We start from the raw sequence: 21,312 nt of genomic DNA on the forward strand, positions 1-21,312 counted from the left end.
ATATGTAGACTCCTGCAGGTGCCAGAATGCCTCCTAAAAAGTTTTGTGCTTATTTTGTGCCCTTCTTTTCTCCCACTTCCTCTTAAACTTTGTTTTGTTTTGGGGGTTTCTTTTGGTTTTTTTGCCTCGTTTCCTAGTGTTGCCTTTTAATTTCACAATGTTAAACCAATAAAGTTTGAATATTGTAAAATGAATCACTGCAGCGTAACATTTGCTTGGGAACTCGTCATTTACATCAGTGGAAAGACGATACCTGGGCAGGTCTTGTAGAGCGCTTGTCACCATGGTTACAGTTGAAAAGCCATTTAAAAGGTGGTGTATCAGTTTCTGTGTGAGTATAAGTAATACTGGCTCAAATTCAGAAGGACAGATTGTCCTGATAAAGAGGAAGCGAGCATAAATGCAAATAATTTATGCAGAAATTCTACACTAATGGCAAAATTATCAATATATTTTACATTTTCTTTCATAGTTCATGGAGTGACTCCATATTGTATGGGTTTCCACATTGACAAGTCAAAGATCCTTGATTTGAGCCCAGGAGTAGACCCAAATCCCCTTTTGAGGTTGCTAAATCAAACATGTAGACAGCTGGTGAATAAGGGAGCAGCTGTCACGACCATTTATATTTAAAGAAAACAAAAACGAAACCCAAAAACCTAATTTGATATATGAAACGCATACTAGTTTTATTTATAGCACCAAGACCCAACAATGATACAGAGAAAACCTCAACAATCGGGCGCTGTTGAGCAAGCACTTGGTGAGAATAGGAAGGAAAAACTTCCTTGTCAGTTCTCCCAACCCTGAATGTTAATTGTTGACTTTAGAAGTGAGCATAACGGAAGCACGAGCCTTATTTCAGTATATATGCTGTATATTTAATCAGGTCTTTGGTTTGTGTGGGTCTCTTTAAATTGACAGTAGATGCAAAATGACGAACACAATAACTTTGCTTATAACAATATCAAGACTTTCTGTCAACATCTAACAGTCTGAACACATTGGTTTCTGTTTAAAGCTTCTGCTAAGGTGAATTAATCCTGCTTGTTTTCCATGGGTGGATAAAGATCTTTACTGAGCGTGTGCATATTGAATTTCAGCATTCAGCTTGTTTCTGTTTTGAGAAACTGAGAGTTACGCTGTTACGGCAGTTTTCTATTTTCATACTTTAAGCGAGGTGATTGAGCACATACCCCAAAATGTTACAAATAATCTGGAACCATAAAATTTTTAATTTGTTTGTCTGAGAAACTGTTCCAACTTTCGACCAGCTTCACCTGCTCCTTTAGGTGTGTTGCTCTCTGTTTACTTAAGAGTCTAGTGGAAAAAGTACACTCACTGACACACATGCTTTCTTTGTATTGCCCATACAGGATCCACTCCAATCCACCCTGCCCAATCCCTGCTCTCAATTTTCATTTCCTTGTGTATCAGGGGCTCATGACCTACTGTGAGGCTGATGGGTCATAAAGTGATTATATGGATAAGAAAGCAAAAACAAAATGTGCATAAAGTTCATTCTTTCACTTCTTCAAGACACTAAAAACCTCTTCAGTGAAGCAGCTCAAGGTCAACCCTTAAAAAGTTAGTTAGAAAATCACTGTGGACTGTATACAGACAGGAGAAGCAGACTCCAGTGGAGCCATTATCCACAAATGGAGAAAATTTAAAACAGTGGTGAACCTTCTCAAGAGTGATCGGTCTACCAAAATTAGTCCAAGACCGCATCACTGACTCATCCAAGGAAGTCAGAAAAGAACCCAGAAGAACATCTAAAGAATTGCAGACCTCATTTGCGCAGTTCTAACATTATTCATTATTCAACAGTATGAAACTGACCGGCAAACATGGCATCCATGGGAGAGCCCAAGTAGAAAACCACTGCTGACCAAAAAGAACACAAAGGGTCATGTGACATTTGCCAAAAAAAACAGATGATCCTCAATTGATTTGGGACAAATGCTGAAGCTTTTGAAAGGTTTGAGTCCCGTTACATCTGCATAAAACTAACACAGCATTTCTTAAAAAGAGCATCATAGCACCAGTCTAATATGGTGGTGGTAGTGTGATGGTCTGGCTGCTGTGCTGCTTCAGGACGACTTGCTGCCATTGATGGAACCATGATTCTGCTCTCTACCAGAAAATCCTGAAGGATGATGTTCAACTATGAGTTCATGCCCTGAAGTTCAGCTACACTTGGGTTCTGCAGCAAGACAATGATCCAAAACACACCAGCAAGTCCACCACTGAATGGCTTAAGAAAAACAAAATGAAGACTTTGGCCTAGTCCAGTTCAGATGCTGTTGCATGACCTTAAAAGGGCAGTTAGTGCTTGAAAACCCTTCAGTGTGGCTTAATTAAATGAAACAATCCTGCAAAGAGGAGTGATGTAAAAGACTCATTTCTAGTTATTATAACTGTTTGATTGCAGTCCTTGTTGCCAAGAGTGGCACCAGTTATTAGGTTTAGGGGCAATAACATTTTCTTTAATAATTTTTACACAGCCAAGTAGGTTTGGACCATTTTTCTTTCTTTAATAAATGAAATCATCATTTAAAAACTGCACTTTGTATTCACCCAGGCTGTCTTTGTTTAACATTAAAACTAGTTTGATCTGAAAATTAAAGCTGTGAAAAACATGCAAAAAAAAAAAAAAATTTCCATAGACCTGTGTGTAATTAGTTTTACACTCTTGCAGCTCACTGTCACACTGTCTTTGAACGTATATACAACACAAAGCTGAGGTAACCTTTCTCAAAGTCTCCAAAAATAACCCAGTATGTCATAAAGTATAAAGACTGACTAACACTTGCTTAATGACTGTGTTAACTATTTTTATCATTTCTAACATTGACTGTTTGTGTTTCACAAGCAGCTACAAACCTTTGAAAAAGCAGCAGGTACAAAGTGTACTGTATGTCACGTACCATAACCTGTGAATAAAAACCAATGTTTCACACCACCACCCACCAGGGCGCACAGTTTCTCGGGTCATAGGAAAGTTTTGCTTATGTGGTAAAAACCGAAGCTCTGAAGACAATCAGTGAGCATGTGCACACTCAAGACTCACGGTCCGATGGTCTACGCTCTCGAAGAAGCTGTGTGTTTATTTTTGTCGAGCAGATTGTTATTTTTCCAGCGGCCCTGGCAGAGAGGCTGTTCCACAACCAACGCGATAATGGTTTTGGTCAGTTAAAAGCAAAATCAGCAGCCCTATACTTACTCTTTTCAGGGGCAAACACTGTGTTGCTCTATCAGGAACATCTCTGGGCCTTTTACTAGAACGTGGAAAATCCCCCCACACACTGGGAGATACTACTTTTGGATTTTTCCTCTCTAAAATTTTAAGAAAATACTGCAGTTGGAGCAACTGCTAATCAGACAAAGAAGGGTTGTGTAGTCACAAGGTATCAAAGTTGCAGGGTCAGGAGAGTGGGTGGAGCTGCTGCATAAGTGGACATGGGTTGGGTCTCTAGCTAACCTGATTGTTGTGTCCAGTCATGCTGTGTAATCTAATATGGGAGGACAGAGAAACAATGCATTAGGTGTAGTCTCTCCTCTCTTGCAAACACAAGCTCAGTGCATTGTTTAACCATGCAGTGAACTCTGCAGCATGCCAAGAATACCAAGACCGAGCAATGTTAGTGACATAATGAAATGAATGCAGTAATAAACAAAAGCAGGTATCTCTTGAAAAAAAAAGTCTTGAAAATGTGCTCATTTCAGATCCATGTGACTGCATTACACATCTAAAGTTACTTTAGAGTAGATCAGAACTTCTATTCGTGTATTAAACTTGATGACAGAATAGCAAAAAATGTTGACTAAGGCCCGATAACGAGGAGATAAGTTGAGGAATGTTATGAGGCAGCTTCACATGTGGTTATTTTCCCCATTATAAGTGGCTGACTCAAATAAACAGCACATGTGTGTGTGCAAAAGGCATGCAGCAAATTTGCCATGTCATCTGACCAGCAAGCACTGGAGAACAGAGCTGTTTCAGCTGTGCAAAGGAAAAAAAAAAAACAGTGTGTGGCAACAAAAAAATGGGTTTCTCCTACATGCATACAACTAAAAACCCACATCCGTTTTATCTGTGGTCAGGGCTCCATTTATTCAGCTGTTCGACCTGCTGCTGTTCGGGGTGCATTTGATCCCTCTCGATTATACGCAGTGGGGAGACTGGTGCTGCCAGCAACATTACAAAGTTAGAGTTCATTTATCCATCCAATAGCACGACTTGCCAAAGGTGAAAAGCTTCTGATTTAAATATAGAACAGGCTCCGCAGTGCCATCTAGTGGTTGTACATAAACAGTGACAAACATAAATGTGGAAGAAAAATAAATCTGCAATGTGTAGAAACAATAGCCTTTATTAAAAATAAACAACTATGATTACATAAAAGTTAATCCAGCTCATTAGCTCCTTATGGCACATGACTCATTAACATTACTTTTAAATTGGGTTAAGATCATGGTTCACAAACTACACCCTATGAAGGACAGTGTATGTGCAATACTTTATTTAATAAGCACTGTGTAGAATGCCTTATTTCCTCTCCAATTTGTTACTAAAAATGTCCAGAGGTCGTCTGAAGAGCAGAGAAAAAACAAACAAACAAACAAACAAAAAACCCCACACATCATCCAGCTGTAACATCCAGGTCTGCACGCCGAAGGTCTCACTGAGAAAAATCACGTTTCCCAGGAGAGGTCGTCCTGTTTGAGGCTGTTTCTGAACTTCTGTGTCTCTCTGAGAAGCTGCAGGTTTTTTTGAGTAGTCCTATCTGTCCTTCCCTTCTTTTCAGTCTTAACGGGAGAAGGAGCAGGTGGCTTGATCCCACTCAGCCTTTTGGCTGTGTGCTCCTCAGGAGATGATCGGCACTGGGCCAGTTTTTGGATCTGTGGAGGGAGCAGAAAACATCACACATTTGGATCTGTTCAGCACAATTATACACTGCAATAAGCTGCTATTACAAGTCGATCCATCCTCTGTTGAAAACGACAGGATTGTTTTTGACCATTTGTTTATAAGTAGACTTTAATTTATTCAAGCATACATTTCTCTTCTGTTTATTAAAATGTCAGAAATAACAGGAGAAGTGTGTAAATTCTTCAGTGAGGTAATACCAGCTCCACTTAACGACATGCAGCTAAAAAACTGCTTTAAATACATAAAAATACTTTTCTAAAAATATCAAATTAATTTGTTTGAAAATCTCAAAATAATCTTATCACTATTTTTAAGTGGATCTAATGCACTTTTTTTTTTTTTTTTATTACTGGACTCTGCTTCAACTTTTGGCTCTTACTCTCACAAGCAGTGACCACAGAGGATGGATGCGCATATTTGATTTGGCAAAGATTTTTACCCTGGATGCCTTTCCCAAATGCAACTTCCCAGAAATCTGTCTCCCCTCCTGGTTTTGAACCAGACATCTTTTGCATGTAACGTGCACATGTTAACCACTACACCATGGAAGAACTGACTTTTACAGACATGGAATTCATTATTTGAAATTTTGCTTGATATAGGCATTCACCATTGACAATTGGTGGGCTGTCAATGGTGAATGCTTACTGCTGTTTTAAAGCACTTTAAAAGATGATTAGATGATTATTTTCAATGCATCAGATCCAGTTTCTCATTGTGTTACCGAAAATTGTTACAAATCTATCCCCTTTAAGTTGTACCAACTTATAGGTCACATACCATCCTCTGGTGTTTGCGGAGCTTGGTGATCTGAGATCCTTTATCCTCCATCCTGGTGACCAGCAGCTCCAATTCTCTCTGGAGGTCCTGCCTCTGCTCCGGATTTTGAGCTCCATCGATCTGACGCACCAACTCCTGATGCTCACTGACAAAGGTGACAAATATAAAACGACTTTAATAAAAGGTTCACTAATATGTCCAAAAAACTCTGAATAAAGAACTTAAATTATGTTAAATACGCCTTCATTCCTAATGCAGCTCACTGGTTGGCACTACTCACAAGCTCATCTGTCCCAGCTCGTCCTGCAGAGCCAGGAGCAGGTCGGCAAGTGAGCTTAGCGATGGGTCGACGGGCAGCCTGTTAGGCTTCTCTGATGAATCAGAGGAAGATGAAGAAAAGTCCTTTTGGAGGTTTTTCTTCACTCCGCAGCCAGACCTGTGGTGTGCACTCACTCGCTGGCACAGCTGTGGCTGGTGGTGCTTCATCATGTGAAGGATACTTTGCACGTTGGCATGAACCGAATGGCTTGGGCTCGTCGACTAGAGACGGGAATGAAAAGAATCAAAGTAAGAACAAACAACAAAAAAAGAAGTGCAGAAAATTATAAGTGACTTACTGTTCCTGCAACAAAGGGCATTTTCTTGTGCATCGGGCTCTTTGGTAGCAGTTCGGCAGGTTTAGAGGTTTTCTGAGGAAGAAGACAGCTCTCATCACCTCTACATCCAAAGAAATCTCCTTAAATAAATGCCTAAAATTAATTTTTATATCGGTCAGAAAAGTACCCTTATGCTCTTTTTTGTTTTCTTCTTTGGCTTTGTCTCTTCAGAAGTTGGCAGAGATGGTCGAAGGCTGACATCAAACTCTCGTTGCAGCTGCAGTAGTAACAGCAAATCAATGCTTCTTAAGAGTATTTAGTCAAATTTGCCAATCAGCAGCTTTATTGTTGAATATGTGCTGAAAGTTGTGGCGTGGGCAATTTAAAAAAAAAGTTGTGTCTCTAGTTAGCATTTACTTGTTTCTTAACAAGTGCAATCCAAAAACTGACTAACCTCCTCCGCCTTCTCCTGCACGAGTTTACGCTCGTGCTCTTCTTTCAGCAGTTTCTGCTCCAGGATGGAAAGCTTCATCTGAAAATTTATCACAGCGACACACCCTGAAATAATGAACTTTTGGCGATAAGCATTCTGACTAATGAATTAGAGATAAGCAGCATTGGGAAACCTTAGGTTACCTCTGCCAGAGTTTGGGTTCTGCTCAGTTTGAGACACTCTGACTCGAGTTTTTCCAGCTTCTCTCGCTGAATTTGGCTGTTTGAGCTGCTCTTTTGCTCGCTCTGCAGAGAAGCCTTGAGGGGAGTAAAAGTGGCAGGGGGAATATGTGGTTTTTTATGTTACTTACATCCAGAAATGTGAGAAACAAATAGGTGATGATCATGCTTATAGCTGGGATCTACTTTCAAATGACTTTTTGATTCGTAGTATTCTGAGCTACCTGATTTTCCATTAGAGCGCTCCTCTCCTTTTTGGCATTTTCAACCATTTTCCTCATGTAGTCCAGCTGCTTCTCGAGAACCTTACAGCGAGCTTCTGCAGACTGCAGTTTTGAGTCCAGTTCTGTCATTATAAAGCAGAGAACAAACTAATCAATCAGTTAAATGGAGTTGCCAGATCATAGTGACCCACAGTACCCTGTTTCCTTGTTGCTTTCTATTCTTTGTCGCTTACCTCTCCTGGCAGAGTTATCCGTCCCAGGCAGGCTGGCTGCTGTCTGACTGTACAATGTTGTAACTTGTGGATGCTTTTGAGCATCATGGGAAAACTGCTGGTAGCTCTTCTCTGCTTGCATCCTTTCCAGCTCCAGCCGCCTAATTTTCTCCTGAAGGGTCTTCAGTGCATCAACCACGGCTGATGAAGAGTAAACAACAATACAAAGACATACTAGGTAACTGTAAAAGAAAGCAGTCTGCCCCCTCCCCCCTCAAAAAACTAAACAAAAACAAAAACTTCCACTGTAAGAGACAAATAGCTCATGATAATGAATGCGTCATACCTTTGCTATCAATATTTGGTCTCCTCTGGGAAACTGAGCTGCTGGCCATGTGTGTGCCCATGCTGATAGAAGAGTGTGCATGGGGCTCCGGCTCTCGTGAAGGTTTCACTATCCTGTCTGGTGGCTGGTAGTAGCTTCCAATGTAACTGTTCTTGGAAGGTGAGTCTAAAATCTATACACAACAAGAGGAGGTTGTTTTGGAAACAAATGAATATTTTCATTATCAATAAAATGCCAAGTTTGTAAAATTATAGACAAAAAATGTAAGTGTATACGAGTCAGATTTTTAACAATTTTGAACCTTGAGAATAAATTTGAAATGCAGAGACTAAAATCAGCTCCTGATTACCGCACTGTGAAAAAAGAGAAATAATTTTCTTCTTACTAAAACTGGTTTGGATGTGCAGTTTGCAGAAATATTGCAATTTTGCAACAGTGTGCTAATGGTAATAGTTTCATTTTAAATTACAACATTATTCCTAAAGTGCACAGCTCAAAAACAGGGAATACATGATCAACATAGTATAACACAAAGTTAGTTACACTTCACACTTCAGGGAAATTAATCTGTTTGATTAGGAAGGATAAACCATTGCTTTGCTACAAATGAAAGTGACAACAGGTGACTGCCTTCAACATCATAGGTTAAGACTTGACTTCATTCTAAAAATGAGTATTATAGATTATTATAGAGACGAGTTGCTATCCCAAGCGGAGAAGTTCAAGTATCCTGAGGTCTTGTTAAGACTGATTGATGCAGTGTCTGCATCACCGGTCCATTGTGGTAAAGTGAGAGCTGAACATAAAAACAAAGCTATTGATTTACCAGTCAATCTACATCCCCACCCTTACCTATGGTCACGAGCTCTGGATAGTGACCAAAAGATCAGGAGGTACTCAGAATAGAGCCTCATCCACATCGAAATGAGACAGCTTAGGTGGTTCAGAATGCTTTCTGGGAGAGGTTTTCCACGCATGTCCTACTGAAAGTTAAAAGGATGCCCTGGGGGACATCTCTCAGCTGCCTTGGGAATATCTCGGTGCTCTCAGGCCTAGATGAGCTGATGAGGAGATGTGGGCTCATCTGCTTAGGCTGCTGCGCCCACGACCCCGTTCCCCCTTCACCATGAACCGTCTCTGTGGTTTTTCGCTTTTCCTCATCCATATATTTGTTTAGTAAACAGTAAATACTGATAAAAACTTTCTGTTTTCGGTGCAATTTCCATGCACTTGCCACACAAAGTAAACAGTAACCGAATCAACAAGCGTTAATCGATTACGCAACTGTACCCCAGTACAGCCAGCTTTCTGCAACAAGGAGGCCGTTTGTAGTCCTAAAAGCTCCACAACAGCAAACATAATGTATTTACAAACACCACCCACTGCATGGACCATTGGCTCTTTTAGGTAGATACCCGTAAAACAAACCAAAAAGATGGTTAAGTGGCAACTTGGCGAAAGTAAACAAGACAGCGCTAACGCGTTAGCCACACCTGCTGCTAACGGCTGATTTACGGACGTTACCTGATCGTGGTACGTCTCCATTTTGCCCTACAGCAAATGATGAGTGCTTCCAAACTAATCATGCGTCTGTCTTTAACGATCCGAGGCTACTTTTATAAGTTAAAATGACTTGTAAGACACCAGCTAACTGACTCCAGCTGTCCTGTCACCAAGAGACAGTCCGGGCTTTTTAAATTTCCCTCCTCTTTGCCGCCCTCCACACTGTGGTTCCGCCTGCGCACTCTTAGTTCCTCCCTCCCCACCAGACTTTTCTCTGCTGGTTAAGAAATATATTATATTTCCATATCTTTTGCTAATTAAATACTATAAGGGTAAAAGGAAACTTAAGCTTGTCCTTATACTCATTCTTTACTCCAACATTCTAATTTACTTCACTGTTATTTCAGTTATTCTTTTTGGGTTTCAGTAGACTGGCATAACTACTTTGAGCTGTATATGACAATTTTCGAATTTTTAAAAATCCGATTATGACACACATATACGTGTCACTTAATTTTCTTTGTGGAACAGTTTCCAGTATTTTCAGCAAACTCAATAAAGACTGTGACCTTTTGGTGATAAGTATGGCATTAGACAGGCTCACCTTCTATAGACTAAAATAGAATGATCCTTTAAATCTTATTTTTCTTGCTGTTCCCTTTAGGGGTTGCCACAGCAAATTATCTGCCTCCACCTCATCCTATCTCTACCATCGTCTGTCATGCCAACCACCACACCATGAACGTTGACTGTGGTATTCCCAATGAAAATCTTGGCATCTTCAACTCTGCCATTCAAGAGGTCTCTCTACCATCTTTTAAACCTCCCCTTTCACTCTTACTGCTATCTTTCTGTCACAAATCTCCCCAGACACTTGTTTCCACCCACTTCACCCTGCCTGCCCTCTCTTCTTTACCTCTCTGCTGGGGTGGATTGATGGGATTTCTGGGTATGTGCAAAGGGCCCATGTACAGTTAGGGGCCTATCCAAGATGCAGATGTTAGTTGTCAGAGAGGAAGGACAACAACAGGAATATTATACTTACATACAAACATAGTATAAAAGATGAACAAGCTCTAGGTGCTACATTTTCCATTTAATATAAGGTACCCTAGAGTGTTTAATGATGTTGTATTGTGATAGTTGCTTTTCATTGTTTTGTTAAGGTACCATGCTCTCCATTTCGAACTATTCTGTGTACACGTATGCACATACAATGATTCTGAACTTCTTTTTAGATGCAAGGTATTTAATCAATTAACTCTGCAAGGATGCACAACAGGCAACTGGTAAGATGTAGGTGGACTTTTCAGTTATCTAATGTGTGGCCTTTCACTCACTTCATCTAAGTCCCCAGGTCAGTATGGCTGGAATGCATGCTGCACTGACCACTGCATAGCCACACACAGCCTCCAAAATACCAACACAATCAGTAGGCTGGAGTATGTACACGATAAACTGATTTGTGTCTGCTTGTTGACTTTTTTATGTTTCCCCAGGTTGTGGTGAGTTAATACAATGTCGTTAGCACTGTAAGTCAATCACACTGTCAACATTTGCACATGCAAATACTCTCTTGCAGCAATAAGCAGCATGTGTGACAGTCCTCCTGCATTACTATTTTTTTCTCATTTGCAACAAACACATTTTTTTTTTTAGTTTTACCATACTTGAACTGAGGTGCATGGCACTTCGTTCTTATGTTGAGATTGATATTTTAATGGTATGGGCTGCATCAGTGTGCAGATTTTTATTAAAGTTAAGAAAATCAAATGGAAACATACAACATATCCACCTCTTTATGTCTTTCTGCTTGTCTGTTATTTCTGATAAACAAGTGAAAGGGGGGCTGCTGCTGCTGAATAAGTGGATGATGGGAGATGTAGTTGCTAAGCGCTACAGTCAAATAGAGAACCTGGGCGGATAAAGAATACAATCCCCATAAACGCTTCCCCCACGAGCACAGGAAACCGCCCACCAACCAATCATCTTCCAGAACCTCCCCGAATGAGTTCGGCTTGGGCTGATTGGCTAATTTGCCCTGCCAATCAAACTTTTACCCTGAAGTTGTTACCTCCTCTTGTTTCTACGCTGGAACCAGCGTTACTGGACAGTGCGGAGGCAAGTCGTCCTGTAACAGGAGAGAGACACCAAAGAATGTGGATAAAGTGAGTGTTTTAGAATGACACTGTTTGGTTTTCAGTCTCAGTGAAAGGTTCGTGTGTGGGAATTTTTTTAAAGAGCGGCGGTGGGTGCTTTAGTGCCGTCTTTGTTAACGGGCAGCTTGAAAGCCCTGGCACGAAGAAAAGAGAGATAAACAAGCAGAGAGATTGAATGGATTTCACTGACACGCCGCGTATTCTTCCTATTATATGCCAAGTTAATATCAAAGTTAAAAGCCGTTAAACCGTAAACCGGTGTTAGTATTTGCAAAATCAAATGCTGTGGCAGTGAATCTAATTGCTCTGACTGTGTTCAAATCCTGTTTTGTTGTTTTGAAAGTTGCTAACAAAGATTAGCAGAATCGTGTGGATTTAAATCACGGATGCAGCTATTGCTTTTTAAATCTGTTTAAAACATGTGGTTAAACCTCATTATATTAGATTTTCTGCAAATCTGAGCAGTATATCTTCAGAGAACTATTTGGCTATATGCTGAAATACATGGTGTGATGATATGCTTTAGATGTGTAGTTGATTTATGCACCATTTTGAGAAGTTTATTTAATGTTTAATCTTAAACTGGGGTTTAAAGACAACAGGAAGGAAGTGCAGTGATATTTAGAGGTGTTAGTGACCAGTGTTTTGTGCCAACTCAACTTTGCAGTTGCTAAATGTTCAACGATGAAGTGCTAAAGAGATTAATAATTTATAATTAATATTTATATGTAATTTTTTTTCTTGTCAAAAAGGGAAACAGATATCAGCAAAAACATAATAAACAGTGGCACCATCTCTTCTCCACAGTGTTACATTACACACTGGTACAGTACTGACATAAAGTTTCACACCCTTTCTTAGGGCAGTAATGTGGTATAAGAATGGAAGTATGGAAGATGTACTTCTATTGCTCTTCCCTGGTGCTGAGAGAGACATTTTTGTTTTCCCTGGTAGAGCAGGGGACCCATGAACCGAGGGCCATAGTCCTTACAACAGTGGCTTCAGTTTGATGCTGTGTGTCACTCACCCTCTCTCTCTTTCCCTACTCCCCCCCCCTGCCAAAAGCCAAAAGTCCATTAGCTGTAATATCCAAATTATGGCAAATGAATTCATGAGATATAGGGTGATATATCTGTGTCTTTTATAAGTGGTTCATGTTATTAGTTGGAGTCAAATTTCTCTGATGCTACATCTAAAAGCATAATGCACTTGCATTAACAAAAAGGTGATGCAAGCCTTTCCTGTCCTGTTTATTCGTAGCCTTTTGTGAGACAGCACAAACGGTAGGCCCGCATAAACTGATGGAGGTGCAGGACCAGGAGTCTGTGGGGAGATGGGACAGGCTGGGGAGCCGGGATCCCAGCTCCAGAGCTGATGCGATAGAGAACATCTGCCAGGAGGTCATGCGGAAAGTGGAAACCATTGGGCCCATACCGCCGGTGGCCCCTCTGTCCCTGGCTTCAGGGAGTCCTCCAGGCAACGATCTGAATGATATCCTGGCCCATGTCCTTATGCTCACCAGACGGTGTCCCTTTGAAGATGTCAGGGAGCGTTGCTCTCAGCTTCTGCGAAACATCCAGGTAAGAGAGTCGCGGTTTTATGATGGGGAACTGTGTTGCATTACGCTGCACCCGACTGTGATATGTCCTCTAGAGCCAGTGTTTATTGTATTGATCTGCAGCCATCTCCCTCTCTTCACCTCTTCATAAGCATTGCAAACACTGTGGTTTAGTAAAAAGCTCAGTGTGACCGCTGCATGGTTTGTCAAAGGGATTACAGTCAGTCACACAATGATACACAAAAATATAGCTGTCCTAACCTTTCAACACGCTGCCAATCATTTTTACGGTGAGATTTAAACTAAACAGATAATCACTGGTTGATTAAGATTTGTCTTTAGCATTAAAGCTAGACATAAGATTTAAGTTTTTTTTATTGCAGAATTTGAAAACAAATTTCTTTGGCTCATGGCTTACACACACTGAGATCTTCCAATAAAAATATTGACACTGCACATACTGTATGTGGGCTTTCTCAGAGAGTTAAGACGTATTTACTGAAAATAAGTAATGCTCTCCATTATTAACAAAACACAGTGTGACACAGCATTTTTGTTTTCACTTTGGCTTTTTTTTTCTTTTTCTTTTCAAGTCCGTTAAGTCTGCCTGTGTTGATTTTTAAATAAATATCCTGGTCATTGTTGTGTAGCAGGTGGCAGTGAATTGAGAAAAAAAATATTATATTGAAGCTGTCAGACTTGGACATGGATACATGGTACTCAGTGAATCCTGAAAACAAAAATCTGTCGGAGAAATGCGCAATGGTGGATGGTGGGGGGGGGGGGGGTCCTTAAAGTTAACAGGAGAAATATAGATAAAATTAAATAAGATTTATTAGACACACAGTTGGGAAATTTACATGTGGTATATGGTAGCAAAAGGGATAGAGTGGGAATAAAATAAATTGATGCAGCCATTAAAAAAACTTGAAACAGTAGAAGAAAAATGTACACAGTACAAGGTAGAAAGAAATTTAATCTAAATATAAGTGAACAGATAGTTTCAGATGCCTACTAAGAGCAAAATGATATAACGAGTATGACTGAAAACTATTTCAGATTGAAATACATCAAATACAAAGAACATTTACTGACTGAGCATTAGAATGGGGAATAAAAGTGATTTAAGTGACTTTGATCGAGGCCCAGGCTGGCCTGAGTATTTCAGGAACTTATGATGGACTGGGATTTTTTTATTTTTTTATTTTTTTCCACACAATAATCCCTGAGGTTTAAAGACAATGGTCTTAAAAAGAGAGAATATCGAGTGTGAGGCACTTCTCTCAGAGCTCAGAGGAGAATTGCCAGAATGCTTTTAGCTGATAGGAAGGGAACAACTGAAGTAATCACTTGTTATAACCAAGGTGTGGAGCAGCAGAAGAGCAGACAAGTTTGCATTACTGTTTGCTAATAGGAGGAAAATGTGGTTACAATTACCACACGGGCTCATCAAAATTGGATGATAGAAGATTGGAAAAAGTTTGCCTCGTTTTATGAGTGTCCATTTCCGTTCCAACATTTGGATGGCCGGGTCCGAATTTAGCATAGACGACATGAAAGAATGGATCCATCCTGTCTTGTATCAATGGTTCATGCTGGTGGTGGTGTGATAGAGTTGGGGATACATTCTTGGCACAGTTTAGTCCCAACTGAATATCCTTTAAACACCACAGCTTACCTGAACATTGTTTTTGACCATGTCCATCTCTTTATGACTACAGTATACCCATCTTCTGATGGCTGGTTCCAGCAGGATAACACGCCATGTCAAGTCATCTCAGACTGGTTTCTTGGACATGACAATGAGTTCGCTGTACTCTAATGGCTTCCACAGTTCTAGGGGGATGTGCTAGAACAAGAGATTCGCATCATGGATGTGCAGCCAGCAAATCTGCAGCAATTGTGTGATGCAATCGTGTCAACATTGGGCAGAATCTCTGAGGAACGTTTCCAGCACTTTGTTGAATTTATGCAGAATTTATGTAGTTCTGAAGGCAAAAAGAGGTCCAGTCCAGTACTTTTTAGGTGTACTTAATAAAAAAGTTGGTGACTGTATCTGTAATACATGTATATTTATAATAAATATTGTGCTGGGTTTATTTTGTTTTGCCACTATTAGCTATAGAGAATGAAATATTACACTTATCCTGGGTCTACCCTTGTGTTTGCTGTGGCCTGTTCCACTTAATGAGTCCTGTAATAACAAACAAACACTAACCCCAGTAGCTTTGGATGGCCTGACATGTTGTTATTCTGAGGAAATGGGGTGTTTGGCCGTGGCTTTAGTTCCTGTTTGTGCGGAAGTGTTTTTTGAAGATGGAGGCGAGGGACAGGCAGAGATGAGAACGGGAGAAAGCTGCTTTGCGGGTTTAGCTGTCTACCACGGTACGCGCTGTCTGGTATTTCTGAATTATGCTAAGCTGCATTTGGGCACAGCTTGCCAAAGGTTGCATTTATGAGCCCACAGTTAGCTGATGTAGCTTTGGTCCCATGGTGGGAGATCCCTCCTGACACTCAGACAGCCTTTAATTCCAGCAGATCCGCTGATTAAAGACAAAATCTTTGAAAGCACAGACAGTCTTTTCCTCGTGTCCTCTAGAGGAGGAAGGCATCCTGCTTAGTGAGAATAATGTACTCTAAAACCCACATGGGTCACATAGCTGTGGGTTGGAGCAATTTTCTGCTTGTTTGTTGCCATAATGAGCACATCTTTCCTGAGCATTTATCAACCGTGAAAGTAACTCCGGTGATATTATTCAAAGGATGATATGTGCTCTTGTCTGTAGATGTAGCATGAAAAATTATGATAAAAATAATTGCAATAATGCCTAAGAAGAAGGGAAAAAATATTGTGTGTTGGCACAATTCTTTTGCTCATACCTGTGCACATAGATAAGAAGTGTACTGGAGAAGTTATACTCTAGTAATGGACAAGGGCATTTTCTTCTGTTTTAATCCTGGTATCAGACCTTCCACTAATTGTTGAGGAACCCATGTAGCAAATAAAAAGACCTTTTTTTTGGTCTCTAACTTTGCCTCACTTTCTTTTTTTTTAATGCAATCCCACTTGGTGTTTGTTCTTCCTGACTCTGCAGGCGAACTGACTTGCAGGCTTAAACATTTGAGCTATGATGTTGGTCTAGTATTCAGGGGTCACAGGTTTGTTGGCAAAAATAGGGTGATATGCGTACAGGGAGGGGTCGGGTTCCCTTGCGAGGGTCTTCTGGGTAATTGTGAGTCAAAATCGCTTACCAAAACAATTCTGCAGCGTGGTCTTCTGGGGCCTTTGACTTGGCATTCGGCTGCTGAGCTTTATTGATTTCATTTTTATGGGAACCCCAAAGTAAAGATGGGTATGCTACCAAACACACACATGCTCAGAATTAAAGAGAAACGATAGTAAGTGTGTATTCTGAGTCTGTCAAAGGGGTGGGCAGACTCTGTTGGCCGACTCTCTCTCTTTCTCTGGTCATCATGTCCCCAAACTGGATGAAAGGAACCCAGTCTTGGATGGCTGAACAGAGACGGAAAGTTGTTTTTTTTTTTCTTTCTGTGCTTTGCAGTTACACCATTGTGTTAGCCCTTTACCCCTACTTGAATTAAGAGCTAGTCTCAAAAGATCAACCTGTTCTTGTAATTTAGGCCTGTGCCTCTCAGATTTAACGACACAACCTGCACCGTGCGAGAATTAAAAGATGGAGTAAATCAGCGGATGAAGTGAAGAATGTACATTAAATACCAAGTGGCCTTAGTGTCTCTTTGAATCCAAGTCAGTCTGGTTCTTATGTGTTCAGCTGTCACTGCACATCAGACCTGAAATGTGTGGTTAATAGTCATTGTAAGAGTCCTGCACCTTAGTCTGTTAGTATCACACCTTGTTCTACAACCAACTTTCTTTCTTTTATTTTGAATGTGCAAATCGCTATAGTTGCAGTCTTTTAAACACCCTAGGAGATATTTAATCTAAGAAACTTTCCTTCTATTCATCTGTTATGACAGAGTCATGTTTTTTTTTTGGGGGGGGGGCTTTTTTCATAAAAAAGAAATGCAGTCTGTTTTTCTGAGGAACACAGAGGCATTAGATGTTTTAAGCTCCTGAGTGTTTTCACATACTTATTTAAGCTAATAATGGTCATTAGGACTAACTAAGCAGTCTCTCTAATAAACACATATGTGTGATTAAAATGGCTTCCTGGAACTGGCCTCCTCCTAAACTAATGCAGAACATATGGAGTGTCTCTTGGAGATGACGGTAAATATTTAATTATCTCTTTAGGATTGATTTATTCATCTAAGCATAGCTCTTGAACTTGATACGAATAAGCAATCGTAATTGTCAAGTATATGCAGATCTAGCACCTACATCGTGACTTTCCTAAGAGTTAAACTTTGAAGTTGCATGGTAGGTTGATCTCTGACTGATTTCTCCGAGCCTGTGTTACATAATTTTATTTCTTTTTAATTGTGGGTTAGGCTTGTTTTCAGAAGACATGTTGTCTGTGTAAGCCTCTCTCAATGGTGGAATTCATTTGGTGAGGCTATATAAACAAACGTTACTTGTCAACCTTGACAGACAGGTGTGTGGACAGATGCAGTACGGCTTTTCTGAGAAGGCAGGGTCAGAGTCCACTTGTAAAATGTGGCAGAAGTTCAGAGAATTGTTTAATGCTTTTTCATTGCAGTCACAGTGACAGAAAGGTTTGCACTGATCTGTTTTATAAGTCTGTGCATGACTGTGCGTATACTGTGCTGTTTTTTTTGTGTTAGTTAATGTACTGTGTGTGCATGAGTTTGATTGTGAATGCCTGGAGTCTGTGTCTGTCTGCTACCTCTGCTTGCTGTGTAAATATAGATAGTGAGGACCAATGATGAGAGGGCCTTGTATTCTGGTCAGATCTGGTGGATTATGGGCACTCTGTGGTTGAACCAGGGCAAACAAAGTGTATGGTGAGAGGGGGGGGAGAAAGGAGCAGCCGTGGAAGCAGGCAGTGACCTTTGGCACAGTAACTGTACAGTGAAATGCACCATGGATATGGAGGACGCAATAGAGAAATAAAGCTGTGGATTTACAGCTGTCTGCCAGCTGGGCAGAGCAGTGGGACAGAGCAGTGATAGGAGCTGGGTGTGAATTCTCTCTATGGGGTGTCTTACTGAGCTAGATGAAGCTTTATGGCACTAAAGGCCCTTTGTCTTCAAGTTTTGAGATGATGATAGTGATAATAGCACAATGACATAGCTCCTGCCTTGATGCCTTGACGCTCCTATTGTAGACCTAAATATCATCACTGACTGCTTTTAGTTACCTGCATGAATTGCTCATAGCGACATGGCTTATTGGCCGAGTTGTTATTTTAAACACTGGCATCAGCGTTGGTCCAATAGTTCTGTTAATGCATCCTAATGTGAAATCTTGTACCACAATGCAGAGTACAATGTAATAATGAATGCTACCACTATATTGGCTTTCATTTATAAATAGTTGATGTGCAAACTGGGAACCCTAAAATGATGCTGTGCAGATAAAGTGATGAGGGATATTTACCAGAAGGGATTTTTACACAGTTTGAAGATGCCTTCCCCTCCCTTTTCTCTTTCTTGCCAGGATATTAAAAGCCATTTTTAACAAACACACAAGCTCCCACTTTGATCCTGCAGCACAGACAGACCCCCACTTTCAGCCAGTACAGCATGCTGCCGGCAGCACACTCAGGAAGACTTAGAGAGAGGGGGGGGCATGTGGGAAATGTGCAACTAGGTCACTGTCAATCCTGTTGTAGATGATAATTTTCCTGTTTTAGCATACATTAGTGGATGTGTGGAAATGCTTTCCTGTAGAATAAGGGGGATTTTTTCTTCTTCTTTCATTTGTTCTAGATAGAGTTTAAACTTCTGCTAAAACATGCAAAGGCTGTATTGTCCTGTCAAAGAGGGAGGGGTGTGTTGGTGTTGTCTTCAGGCATTTGCACAGCATAAGCAGTCGTCATGGTACCAGTGGCATGTGGTGCAATGATGGGATGGGTTAGTTGGCACCGCTACTTGGGGGTGGGGGGTACTTGCTCGTCTGCAATTATTTCTGGACGTGGTATTCAGGAGCTGAAGGGGAGAAAGCGAGGGAGAGGGAATGGAAATAGAAAAGAGACTCTGCCACATTATGATTGCAGCGCACTGAAGGTCAAAAAGAGATGGCGAGAGGGGGAAAAAAAGGACAGCAATAAAGCAATGAGTTTTAATGTGTGGAGAAGAGAGGAGAAGGGGGTGAAACCAAACCAAAAGAGGAGGTGGGACAAATGCTGCCATTCTCTGTATTCAGTTTGAAAACAGTGGAAAACTACTAGCACCCCACAACTGCAAACCACTTTACTCTCAAACCTGGCTCAAGACCTGAGTATTTCCTGACAGAGTCCAGATCCAGACCCTTTTGTGGATTATGTTTCCATGACCCCAAATTAACCTAAAGCCCCAAATAAATGATAATTTTGCTCTCTGGCTTGTCTGATCAGGCATTTATTGAAAGCACAGTTTGACTTGCCCATACACCTCAGGACTGGGAGGAGCAGATGGTGGATGGTGATGTTGAACTTCTTGAAGGGGAGAAGTGCACTTAGAAATCATATGAATAAAACAGCTTAACAGCACATCCAACCAACTCTGTGTGTAAACTCATTATGTCCATGTTTTCATACCTTCAAGTCTTGTTTCGACCTCAGGCTTGTGAGACTACCAAAGGCACTTGTGCCATAAATATGAGTTCAGTCATCCTTGCTGTTGGTATAATGTTGCCAGTAGAAAATTGAAGCTTGCACAACTGTGAATTCATTCTAGGTGTGAAAGATGGAAATTGCAGTCATTTCACAGCTTAGCAACACCTGTCTTAAACAGATTCATCCACAGGGGCAGACCCATTTTAGCAGCAGACTTATCACAGCATGAAAAGCACAGATGTGACTGATCATATAAATGATACAAATTCTTCCCAGGCCCCTCGTGTCATGTATGTTGCCGCACTGAAATAGTTTACAGGGGTATTAAAAGGTTATCTTTAATGACATTATTGCGCTTTCCCTAACATGTCAACGTGGCCGCTGTGAAAAAGATATATTTAGCCTGTAATCTGACAGCTTTACCCTTTGGCAACCTGTTTTTTTCACTGATGGCATTTGACATGTCAAAACAGGTGTGAATAATAAAAGGAACAGCAGCTGAATTGTGCTTAGCTGCTTCAGTTTGATTGGTCTTTTATTGTTCAAGCGTCAACGTCACTTAATGGCTTACTGAACACTTAAATGAGAGAGAGCCATTGTTGAAGTAATCGTTACATTCATAGTTCAAAAATAGTTACAGCAGTGTGTACATGAGGAGGAAAACTGAGTTCTTTCCTGTCTACCTGTCTGTTATGTTGGTATACACCAGGGGTGTCCAACTCCAGTCCCCGAGAGCTACTTTCCTGCAGCTTTTAGATGCATCCCTACTCCAACACGGCTGAATCAGATGGTTGGATTACCTTTTCAGCAGGCCATCAAGTTTGGCAAAGGCCCGGTAACAGCCATTCATTTGATTCAGGTGTGTTGGAATAAGGATGCATCTAAAACCTGCAGGACAGTAGCTCTCGAGAACTGGACACCCCTGGTATACACTGTTTGTTTGGTTTTTTTGTTTTTTTTTCATTGAGGAAAGGATCATGATGAAATCTTTGGTTATTGTTGTAAATAGAATAGAATAGAATTCAACTTTATTGTCATTGCACAGGTACAGGGCAACGAAATGCAGTTTGCATCCATCCAGAAGTGCTTTAGTGATATAGATATATTACAATATATATTAGCAATAATATAGATATGTGAGTATATTACAGAAATGGGTCTATTATGGTATGTTATAATGTACACGGTATGAAGTATGTTGTGAATATGCTATAACTATAAGTATGTACAGGCTGTAGTGAGTACAAGCAATGTACAGGATATGAACAGGATATAAATATGAAAAACTATACAGAATATGAAATAAATAACTTTACAGAAATCTGGGATATACAGCTATACAGAAATGTGAACTATGGAAGTTGTAAACAGTTGTAGAATTAAAGATTATCGAATGTACAGAATGATTATTTACACAGAGCTATACAGTAGTGCAGTTAAGATAAGTGAGGGTGTAGATAGTTTCTACAGAGGCTATATAAAGTGCTAGTGGTTGTGAGTGGTGGTTCAGTCCATGTTATTATTGTGTGTTTGAGGGTACAGTTGTCCATTGTGGGTGTGTGTATGTTCAGTCCATATGTTAACGTGGGTCAGATGTCAGGAGGCAGAGTTCAGGAGTCTGACAG

General features: G+C 40.5%; 2 protein-coding genes across 2 annotated transcripts in view; one reads left to right on the forward strand and one right to left on the reverse strand.

The window, feature by feature from the left end:
• Positions 1 to 4,360: 4,360 nt before the first annotated feature.
• cep57l1 (centrosomal protein 57, like 1) lies at positions 4,361 to 9,463 on the reverse strand. The gene is made up of 11 exons (XM_080882513.1): positions 9,291 to 9,463; positions 7,767 to 7,938; positions 7,442 to 7,621; positions 7,209 to 7,330; positions 6,949 to 7,062; positions 6,767 to 6,844; positions 6,500 to 6,589; positions 6,334 to 6,405; positions 5,997 to 6,256; positions 5,717 to 5,861; positions 4,361 to 4,905 (listed from the first exon to the last, which is right to left on the reverse strand). Exons 1-11 carry the CDS (start codon positions 9,309 to 9,311, stop codon positions 4,699 to 4,701), a joined length of 1,461 nt encoding a protein of 486 aa, XP_080738639.1. The 5' UTR covers positions 9,312 to 9,463; the 3' UTR covers positions 4,361 to 4,698.
• Positions 9,464 to 11,348: 1,885 nt separating this feature from the next.
• sesn1 (sestrin 1) overlaps positions 11,349 to 21,312 on the forward strand; it is a 72,851-nt gene continuing 62,887 nt past the window's right edge. Inside the window, exons 1-2 of the mRNA XM_080883862.1 lie at positions 11,349 to 11,437; positions 12,689 to 13,008. Of these exons, the coding sequence (XP_080739988.1) occupies positions 12,730 to 13,008 (279 nt within the window). The 5' untranslated portion in view covers positions 11,349 to 11,437; positions 12,689 to 12,729. The remainder of the gene's footprint in view (positions 11,438 to 12,688; positions 13,009 to 21,312) is intronic.

Source organism: Rhamphochromis sp. 'chilingali' (genome assembly GCF_963969265.1).
Source record: "Rhamphochromis sp. 'chilingali' genome assembly, chromosome: 5".
Lineage (NCBI taxonomy): Eukaryota > Metazoa > Chordata > Actinopteri > Cichliformes > Cichlidae > Rhamphochromis > Rhamphochromis sp. 'chilingali'.

Excerpts from the sequence above, each read along its gene's own strand:
- cep57l1 (XM_080882513.1), bottom strand. The coding sequence starts at position 9,311 with ATGGAGACGTACCACGATCAG. Across the intron at positions 6,590-6,766 it reads TGCAGGAGAAGGCGGAGGAG|CTGCAACGAGAGTTTGATGT; the intron begins GTTAGTCAGTTT and ends TTACTACTGCAG. Across the intron at positions 6,406-6,499 it reads AAACAAAAAAGAGCATAAGG|AAAACCTCTAAACCTGCCGA; the intron begins GTACTTTTCTGA and ends CTTCTTCCTCAG.